The sequence below is a fragment of the Rhinopithecus bieti genome, unplaced genomic scaffold (genome assembly GCF_001698545.2).
Source record: "Rhinopithecus bieti isolate Rb0 unplaced genomic scaffold, ASM169854v2 scaffold_42039, whole genome shotgun sequence".
Classification (NCBI taxonomy): domain Eukaryota; kingdom Metazoa; phylum Chordata; class Mammalia; order Primates; family Cercopithecidae; genus Rhinopithecus; species Rhinopithecus bieti.
In genome coordinates, this window is record NW_016818642.1 from 1521558 (window position 1) to 1532437 (window position 10880).

The following is a 10880-nucleotide window of genomic DNA, read 5'->3' on the forward strand; positions in this document are numbered from 1 at the left end:
AAAAAAAAAAAAAAAAAAAAAAAAAAGGTTTCAAAATAATATAATAATGGAATTAAGGCAAGGATTATTAATGAATGCCACAGATGCTAAATCCACTGAATGAAAGGCTGTTGGGGACAGATAGACACCTAATATTTGAGTATCACCCCATAGATCACTTATTAGTGACAAAGGGGAATCCTTGACTAAATCATTAAAGGATGGGGGCGGGAGGAGTTATAACATTACTGGGAAAATTTCAATATGGTCTATACACTAAATAATATTATATAAATGTTAAACTCCCTTGTAATTAAAAGATACATGCTTATATAATTCAGGGTAAACTATCGTGATGTCTGCATCATACATCAAATGTTACAGGAGAGAGAGAGACAGAAACAGAGACAAAGGGAGACAAAGAAACATTAAGCAAATGTGGCAAAATATTAACTATAGATCAAGTATCCCTTATCCATAATGCTTGGGCCTGGAGGTATTTCGGATGTGGATTTTTTCCCATTTTGGAGTATTTGCATTATACTTACAGGTTGAGCATCCCTAATCTGAAAAATCCAAAATGCTCCAAAATCCCAAACTTTCTGAGTTTCAATATGATGCTCAAAGGTCATGCTCAAAGGAAATGCTCATTGGAGCATTTTGGATTTTGGATTTCTGGATTATGGATGCTTAACTTGTACTGGTGAACCTAAGTGAAGGGTATCCAGGTATGTATTGCACTAGTTCCACCTTTCGGTAGATAAGAAATTTTTCGAAAGAAAATAACGTGCCAGGCCTGGTGGCTCACACCTCTAATCCCAGCACTTTAGGAGGCCGAGGCAGTTAGATCTCTTGAGCTTAGGAGTTCAAGACCAGCCTGGGCAACATACTGAGACCCTGTCTCAATAAAAATTTCAAAAAATAATAAAATAAATAAAAAAAGAAAATAATGAGAGAGGGCATACAAGGTTTCAAAAGACAAAGAACTTTTAGAATTAGGGTTTTAAAATATCAGGAAAAGGCAAAAAGAATTAGAATATAACCAGTGAATTATGCCCCATTAAAATGGCTAAAAAGACTGTAATAACATGTACTTTTTTAAAAAAAGAAAAAAATTGTTACAATTTGTCTGTGAAAAAAAGGACAATATAAGCCTGTTTATATATAACTTTTTTTTAATGATTGAGGTAAAGTAATGGAAAATATATTAAAACACTGCTTCCGCTTTAAGGTGTCAGTATGATGGATCATATTTCCTGTTTTCTAAACATTTTATAATGTATTTTGCTTTAAAAGTTTTAATGTAATGAAAAGATCAGCCAGATAACAACACACCATATTACTACTTAACAATTTCAGGTATTTGTACAATTACCTAGCTTCAGTTTGAAAAACACCAGCAGCAGAAATCCTACTGATGAATATTTCCTGTCATCCTGTGAGGAATCATCCAAAAGCACAACAAAAGAACACTTCTAAACTGCTTAAATGGTAACAAAACTGTCACATCCAATGATCCTTTACAAAACTCACTGTAAATATGAACGTACCTCATCATATATGCTCCCGTTAATATCTGCACCATAGATGGGTGCCACAAAAGTTAAGTTCTTCCAGTACTTGCGCTCCAAATCTTCGTAATCCAAGTATCTTGGAGTACAATATCTGTAAACGGTAGATGACAAAAAAGTACAAACCAGTAAGTCAGTTTTAGGGGTTTTCTCACCAAAGTGATTTAAATCTCTTTCTAAAACAAAATCCTACCAAAACGAAAATACTGCATGTTGTCAAATCTAACAAGTAAACATAAAAATTGATTTACATAGCTATCTGAATATTCTTAAGGTTCCTAAATAACTCAATATCACTTTACATTGTATTAGAAAATTACTTTCATGAAAACACCAACAACAGAAGCAGAAAAGTCGTTTAAAAGTCATCATTTTAGCTTTCAAAGTATTTTAAAATCTTTAATCAACTATACTATGCTAGAAATTTTACATATTTACATGACATAACACTTAAAGAAAACTGACAAACAATAATCTCACTAAAATCCAAGAAAGTAAAGTTAAAACAAGATATTTTGCAATTTGGCAAAATGGTTGGCAAATGCTGAATATATTAATGACAAGAAAATAATGACTCCTCTTAGACAACTAGAGTAGGAATATAAGCTGGTAAAACCATTCCAGGATATAATTTTTCTACACATGTAAACAGCTTTCAAAAATTGATATATTTGACTCAAAATCTAACTGTAGAAATTCACCCTAATAACACAGAGATATGTACAATGACAGTCGACCCAGATGTTTGCTGCAGCATTAATTGAAAATACAAGTTTATATCCATCAACCAGTAATTAGCTTAAAAAATACAGAATATAAAACAAGATAGATCTTTCAAGATGCTGACATCAAATTCTACCCACAGTGAATAAATCAGGTTACATAAGTGTGTATACTATATCTAATTTACATAAAAAAAGAAAAAAATTTGTAAATGTATATTAAGTCATCAGAAAGAAATGTACACCAAATTATTAATATTAATGGTTATCTCTCACATAGAAATTACAGAAAAGCACTTACTTCTCTGTATTATTAGGAATTTGAACAATAATCTTACCACAAAAAAGGAATACCAATGTTTCTTCAGGGAGAAAATAACCAAAGAAAGAAACAAATGAGAAAATAATGAAACGAAGTTAAAAAGGTATTTAGCAATAGCAGAATCCCTATAAAGCATACTGGACATTTTAGATTGACTAATTATAGAATAACTGACATCTACACTCACTATACTGGGGACCCCAAACTAGTTATCTGTGTAACAAGAATATCAAATAATGTAACAACTGTATTCAAAATACCAAACAACTTAATTTAACAACTGTATTCAAAATATAGAACAATTTGAATTTACCCAGAACACTAGAATCTCAAGCACAGCCAAAAATAAAAAGGATGGGCATGGGATGGGTGTGGTGGCTCACACCCATAATCCCAGCACTTTGGGAGCCCAAGGCAGGAGGATCATTTGAGCTCAGGAGTTCAAGATCAGCCTAGGTAGTGAGACCCTGTCTCTATTTTCTAAAGAATTAAAAATTATTTTTAATTTTGTTAATGCTTTTGTTTTGTTTTGTTTTGTTTTGAGATGGAGTCTCACTCTTGTTGCCCAGTGCAATGGCATGATCTCGGCTCACCACAACCTCTGCCTACCAGGTTCAAGCGATTCTCCTGCCTCAGCCTCCCCAGTAGCTGGGATTATAGGCATGCACCACCGCACCCAACTAATTTTGTATTTTTAGTAGGGACAGGGTTTCTCCATATTGGTCAGGCTGGTCTCAAACTCCCAACTTCAGGTGATCTGCCTGCCTCGGCCTCCCAAGTCCTGGGATTTACAGGCGTTGAGCCGGCACGCCCAGCCTTAAAAATGTTTTTAATAAAAAGAATTAGCATGAAAGCACCATTAACCTGTCATCATTCCACCACTTTTCCTAGTAGGTTCCAGTAGTATCGGGAATTCCAAGCACAAGCTAAGCAAGCTAACTAAAGGTCAGAGTCAGGTGACAGAGACAGGTGTACATCCCTATTCCCCAGAGAAGGGGTTCCCAATCCCCAGTACGAATCTGTGGCCTGTTCGGAACCAGGATACACAATAGAAGGTCAGTGGCAGGTGAGCATTACTGCTTGAGCTCCACCTCCTGTCAGATCAGTGGCAGCATAAGATTCTCATGGGAGTGCGAACCCTGTTGTGAACTGTGCATGTGAGGGATCGAGGTTGAGTGCTCCTTATGAGAACCTAATGCCTGATGATCTGAGGTAGGACAGTTTCATCCCAAAACCATCCCACCACCCCCATCCAGAGAAAAACTGTCTTCCACGAAACCAGTCCCTTGCCAAAAAGGTTGGGGACCGCTGCCCCAAAACACAGAATGATCAGAAAGGAGAAGATAACAGAGATGCTATGTATGAGGACTTCTACAGAAACGTCCAAGATTTTTGGAAATTGAAGCCCTAATCTGCTTTATAACATATACCAAGACCTATATAATCTATCACTATGTACTCAATCAGTAACAACTTTTTTTTTTTTTTTTGGAGACAGAGTCTTGCTCTGTCACCCAGGCTGGAGTGCAATAGCGTGATCTCGGTTCACTGCAACCTCCACCTCCTGGGTTTAAGCGATTTTCCTGCCTCAGCCTCCCAAGGAGCTGGGATTACAGGCACGTGCAGTATCAGTTTTTAAAAACTCATAACTCTAAGAGAGAAAGTTAAAGCTTGGTATTGTCCATAGAAGTTAAATTCTAAAATCCTTAAATATATTAAACAAATATTAATTCTCAACTAGAAAAAAATGACCAGTTCACATGGCTAGTATCTGATCAGAGCCCTTCCCTAATGGACTGTCCAACAATCACAGCTGTTCCACAAATCCGGTGTAAATTTGCCTGATACTGATTCAACCAAATCTTCTTACCCAGAACCTCTCACTCACTGTGGCACAGTTCTTAAGAGGTGGGTTCCAAGGCCAGGCTACCCATGTTTAAATTCAGGCTTCCATTCATAAGCCATGTAACCCTGGACAGGGGGCTGAATTTCTCTGGAACTCAGTTATTCCTCTGAAAAGCAGGGATAAATACAGCTAAGCTTGTTGTGAGGGCTCCATCAGATAATTATGGAAAGCACTTGGCTCTGTGCCTAGAGGAAAGTACACATCAGTAATGTAAGTGATTCATATTACCTACCATTATAAATTTTTATATTAGAATTATATCAGAAATCTCTAGGTTTACTTTGGACTACATTGCATTATCAACCAAATGAGCAGGTCATCTTCTCTACTGCTAAGACTGAGCACATGAGGGACTGTGTGCCAATGCCAGGGCATGTGCTGAAGAAAAACAGATGAATGGAAAGATCCCAGCACTTTGGGAGGCCGAGGTGGGCGGATCAGAGGTCAGGAGTTAGAGATCAGCCTGGCCAGTATGTTGAAACCTCATCTCCATTAAAATACAAAAAATTTAGCTGGGCATGGTGGCGCGAGCCTGTGGTCCCAGCTGCTCGGGAGGCTGAGGCAGAAGAATCACTTGAAACCAGCAGGCGGAGCTTGCAGTGAGCCGAGATGATGCCACTGCACTCCATCCTGGGCAACAGAGCGAGACTCCATCTCAAAAAAAAAAAAAAAAGAAAGACCAGCAGAAAACCTCCTGTCTCCAGTAAAAATTAATCTCATAACATGACCATTCCACAAGCAGGTGATCCTGGCACAGCTCTGCGTGGACAAGTAAAAGCCTTGGTTCTTGAGGCTTAGAAATCCATTTCCTTGGCATTTGAAATAAATTTCTACATGAAACTGGCAGAAGAAATACAACAATACGAATTTCAAAAGTTGTTTAACATTACAATTGTAATGAAACTAATCTAAATCAAAAGACAAACAACATTAACTTTTTTTTTTTTTTTTTTTTTTTTTTGGACAGGGTCTTGCTCTGTCACCAGGCTCGGGGGCAAATGGTGCAATCACACTCACTGAAGCCTCAGCCTCCCAGGCTCAGTAATCCTTTCTGCCTCAGCCTCCCGAGTAGCTGGGACTACAGGCACATGCCACCATGCAAGGCTAATTTTTTATTTTTTTTGTAGAGACGGGATCTCACTTTGTTGACCAGGCTGGTCTCGAACTCCTGGCTCAAGGAATTCTCCCACCTCAGCCTCCCAAAGTGTTGGGATTACAGGCGTGAACCACTGTACCCAGTGTAAATTAACTTGAAAAGAAATAAAATTAAAGCTAGAAGTAATTTTTCAAATAATTTCCCATAATGGTTACATTTTACAACTAAAAAAAAGCCAACAGTTTTTTAAAATATCTCTAAACTCCAGAATGTCAAGAAATGTATATTCTCTTAATAAGTAAATCTTTATAATTTGCCTAAAAATTTATACCATTTTAAATGTATTTTAGTTTTTATAACACTATTTATTCACTCCATCAATGTATGTTGAAAAAGCACCTACCGTATCCCAGACACTATACCAAGCACTGTGCACACAGTGACACACAAAACAATGTCACCTGAATGGCTATCTTCAGAAAGAGTAAATCTACAACCAAGCCAGTAGAGTAACAATTTAACAGAGATATGTACAAAATTAGTACTCAGTAAAATTATCTTGAGGTAGAAAGCCGATACCATGCTGCAATAATCAAATGGGCTAGAGAGGATGGTCAAAGTTTCTTCGCAACGAGAGAGGAACGAACTTCAAGGCTCAAGTCTTCACAATATTTGGAATTGCCAAGTAATACAAACAATGATTGCCTCTCAAAGTTATACATTGCTGTATTTGAAATTTTATTTGATTTTTTTCAAGACAGGGTCTTGCTCTGTCACCTAGGCTGGAGTACAGCGGTGCAATCACGACTCACTGTAGCATCGACCTCCCAGGCTCAAGCAATCCTCAGCCTCCTGAGTAAGCCTCCTGAGTAGTTCGGACTACAGGCACATACCACCTGCCTGGCTAATTTTTTATTTGTTGTAGAGCAGGGGTTTGCCATGTTATCCAGGCTGGTCTCGAACTCCTGGGTTCAAGCATTCCACCTACCTCGGCTTCCCAAAGTGCTGGGATTACAAGTGTAAGCCACCACATCCAGCCTATTTTTGAAATTTTAAACAAGCACCTATTACTTTTGTAACTGGTAGAAATGTTTCTGACCATCCTTCAAAATCCATCTCAACAGTGCCTACAAAATGAAATTACCCATTACTTATAAACAACCACAGAAGCCTTGTATTCCTTTGAAACCTCATAGCACTTTGTACCTTTCCTATGGCAGTTATGATAATTATCAAGAGTATTAACCATAGTTTTTAGTGAGTATAATCTGATTACTTTTAAGTACAAATTATCCCTTGAAATATCAAAAGAGCCAAGCAGAGTTATGACTCAATGACCTAACCTATTCGATTAACACTTTAACAGGGACACTGGAAATGGGTACTAAAACATAGCAACAGAAAACAGTCAATAGTTTATACTCGTAAACAGGTTTAACTGCCTCTGCAATCTTGTTTCAACAGCATTGTACTTATAAAAGAATTCTGGAAGAGTTCGAAAGAAAATGCTTCCAGTCTTCACTGAAAGTTTCATGTTCTCGATTAATAAGATCTGAAAGAATAAAACTCTATTAATACCTACCCCAAAATTCAAAAGAAATGATTCAAATTATATTAAACATAAAATTTTGAATTTCTCTGGAACAGCCAGAATGTTCCATAGTAGGAATTTAACATGCAGAAATAAGAGTCTTCAAGTAGCATCATGTGCTTACAATGTCAAATATAATTTTTTTAAAGGAAGATACCTAAGTTCATCCAAAGTCTTAATCTCATTCACACCCATCCAGGGAATTTGGAAACTATGATTTCTGGTTGGTTTTTCAGGTTTTGTTTTATTTTGTTTTTGTTAGATTTACGCTTTGTTCTGGGGCCTTAACTATCACATCAGAATTTTTTAAAAGAAGTTTAATAATAATTGTGACAATGTTTAAATACACCCACAAATTCACTGACACTCCTCCCTTCAAGAAGTAGAGCTTCATTCTCCTCCCCTTGAGTGTAGGCTACACTTAACAACTGGCTTGGAACAGAATATGCCAGATGTGACAGTGTGTCACTTCTGAAACAGGGAAAGGAAAAACACGTGGCTTCCTTCTTATCTCTCTCAGATCACTTGCTCTGGGAGAAGCCAGCTGCCACAACATGAGGAGCAGTCCACATGACAAGGAACTGAAGACCCCATCAAAAGCCATGAAAGGGGAGCACTCTTGTAAGAGAATCTTCCAGCCACAATTAAATGCTCAGATCACTATAGCCCAGGCAACATCCTAACTGCAACCTCATGAGACCCTGAGGCAGAACTACGCAGCTAAGCCACTCTCAGATTCCTGACCTTCAGAAATTATGGGTTGGTTTAAGCAGCTAAGATTTGGGATTTTTTTTTTTTTTTGAGACAGTTTCGATCTTGTTGCCCAGGCTGGAGTGCCGCCTCCCGGGTTCAAGCAATTCTGCTGCCTCAGCCTCCTGAGAAGCTGGGATTACAGGCATGTATCAGCCACCACGCACAGCTAATTTTGTATTTTTAGTGGAGATGAGGTTTCTCCATGTTGATCAGGCTGGTATTGAACTCCCAACCTCAGGTGATCCGCCTGCCTCAGCCTCCCAAAGTGCTAGGATTATAGGCATGAGCCACTGCGCCCAGCCACTTCGGGATAATTTGTTACACAACAATAAATAACTAATGCAATGGTGGCCTTTCAAGTCATTCAAGGTTTGCTTTTAAAAGTATCAATTTTCTAATACATATAAATCATTTAAGACTTAAACATTACCAAACATACACCAAAAAAATTGCCCAACAAACATGAATCATGTGTAGAATCAAAAATTCATGGCAACTATGGGATAAGAAGTTCCATTTATAGCTACTATGAATGAGATAATAAAAAGCAATTTCTTTAACACTAAGCCAAATGTTCAGGCAACCACCTAAAGAACAGAAAACAGAAACGATTAAAAGAAGGGTGAAAGACATTGCATGGGAGACTCCTGCTTTTCATTTATAAGCTCCTCTGTCTACTTTGTTTCTTAACATATTTACATAAATTTTTGAAGGAAACAGAAATAGCAAACTGATTCTACTCACTTGCCACTGTTGGCCAGCTGCCTGAACTCCTTCACAGTCATTGCTTTTTTCTGGATGTTGTACTGAGTGAACAGTCCTGACTGCCCTGTGACCATCTGCTGAATTGGTGCTGGAATGAGCAAATTATCAATGTCATCATAACACTGTCTTGGCTTCCACTCCTTAGGAGGAATCACCTAAAAATAAAATAATGAAATAAAATACCATCTTGAAAATACTCCAAGTAATTTAGCTTTTAAGTATTCTCATAAAATACAACTGAAGAATTTCTCAGTCTCTCTATGACAAATGCATTAAAAAAATGAATATTTGCAATAAAGCAATATGATTGTTATTCAACAGCAAAATTTATTGAGTACTCACTATCCTAAACACAGTACTTGTATTAAACGCATTTTGAGTAGGTACTATTAACGTCTTGATTTTAAAGATATAATTGAAAGACACAAAGAAGTAAAATAATTTGAAGTTAAAATGGCTAAAGACTACTTGAGCTGAAATTCTAATTACTGAGCAGTTATGTTAACCTGCCTCTCAATAGATGAAATTGGCAGGGCACAGTGGCTCATACCTGTAATCCCAGCACTTTGGGAAGCCGAAGTGGGTGGGTCATGAGGTCAGGAGTTCAAGACCACCCTGGCCAAGATGGTGAAACTCTGTCTCTACTAAAAATACAAAAATTAGCCGGGCGTGGTGGCATGTGCCTGTAGTCCCAGCTACTCGGGAGGCTGAGGCAGAAGAATCGCTTGAACCCAGGAGACAGGGGTTGCAGTGAGCCGAGATCATGCCACTGCACTCCAGCCTGGGTGACAGATCAAGATTCTGTCTCAGGGAAAAAAAAAAAAGATGAAATTATATTTACATAAATAATTTCTTCCCCAAAGAAGTTCTTTATTGAATATGATCTAAGTAAGTAGCTATGTGCTGTTTATATTATTATGAGAAAAATAAGTAAATATATAGTCAACATTATATTCTCTTTTTTTTTTTTTGAGACAGAGTCTCACTCTGTCACTCAGGCTAGAGTGCAGTGGCACAATCTCGGCTCACTGCAACCACCACCTCCCTGGGTTCAAGCGATTCTTCTGCCTCAGCCTCTCAAGTAGCCAGGATTACAGGTGCCTGCTACTACGCCCGGCTAATTTTGATATTTTTAGTAGAGGCAGGGTTTCACCATCTTGGCCAGGGTGGTCTAGAACTCCTGACCTCATGACCCACCCACCTTGGCTTCCCAAAGTGTTGGGATTACAGGCATGAGCCACCGTGACCAGCCAACATTATATTCGTTATAGACTTCTCACACAATATGGTGATAGCACAGTGGTATGCTAGTAGATGTTTAATAATCAGCTTCCAGAAAGGTGGAGGAAACCTTGATTTGTAATTTTTACCTGTTTCCATAGTATAATACTCCCACCACGGCCAATCTGAACCTACCAATGTGACATCACCATATATGCGGCTGGGAAGGGATGCGCGCTATTAACTCTCAAATGCCAGTATAAGGTACCTCGGCACACCAGTGTTTGCCTGTAGTTTTTAAGCACTTCATTACCATGAGTGAAAAGATCCAGAAAACATTAAGACCAAAAATACATATTGATAGGATTTAAAATACGAAAGTACCGACCAGGCGTGGTGGCTCACACCTGTAATCTCAGCACTTTGGGAGGCCAACATGGTAAATCACTTGAGGCCAGGAGTTCGAGACCCGCCTGGCCAGTATGGTGAAACCCCATCTCTACTAAAATTACAAAAATTATCCTGGCGTGGTGGCAGGCACTTGTAATCCCAGGTACTCGGGAGGCTGAGGCAGGAGAATTGCTTTGACCCTGGGAGATGGAGGCTGTAGTGAGCCAAGATCACGCCACTGCACTCTAGCCTGAGTGACAGAGTTAGACTCCGTCTCATAAATAAAATGAAATAACAAGGCTGGGCGCGGTGGCCCAAGCCTGTAATCCCAGCACTTTGGGAGGCCGAGGCAGGCGGATCACAAGGTCAGGAGATCGAGACCATCCTGGCTAACACGGTGAAACCCCGTTTCTACTAAAAAATACAAAAAACTAGCCGGGCGAGGTGGCGGGTGCCTGTAGTCCCAGCTCAGGAGGCTGAGGCAGGAGAATGGCGTGAACCCGGGAGGCAGAGCTTGCAGTGAGCTGAGATCTGGCCACTGCACTCCAGCTTGGGCGACAGAGC

General features: G+C 38.9%; 1 protein-coding gene across 1 annotated transcript in view; it reads right to left on the reverse strand.

Annotated features, from left to right (window-relative positions):
* The window catches only part of KDM4C (lysine demethylase 4C), a 430799-nt gene that overhangs the window by 368591 nt on the left and 51328 nt on the right, over positions 1 to 10880 (reverse strand). The window contains 2 exon segments of the mRNA XM_017857354.1: positions 1530 to 1644; positions 8685 to 8860. Coding sequence (XP_017712843.1) covers positions 1530 to 1644; positions 8685 to 8860 — 291 coding nt within the window.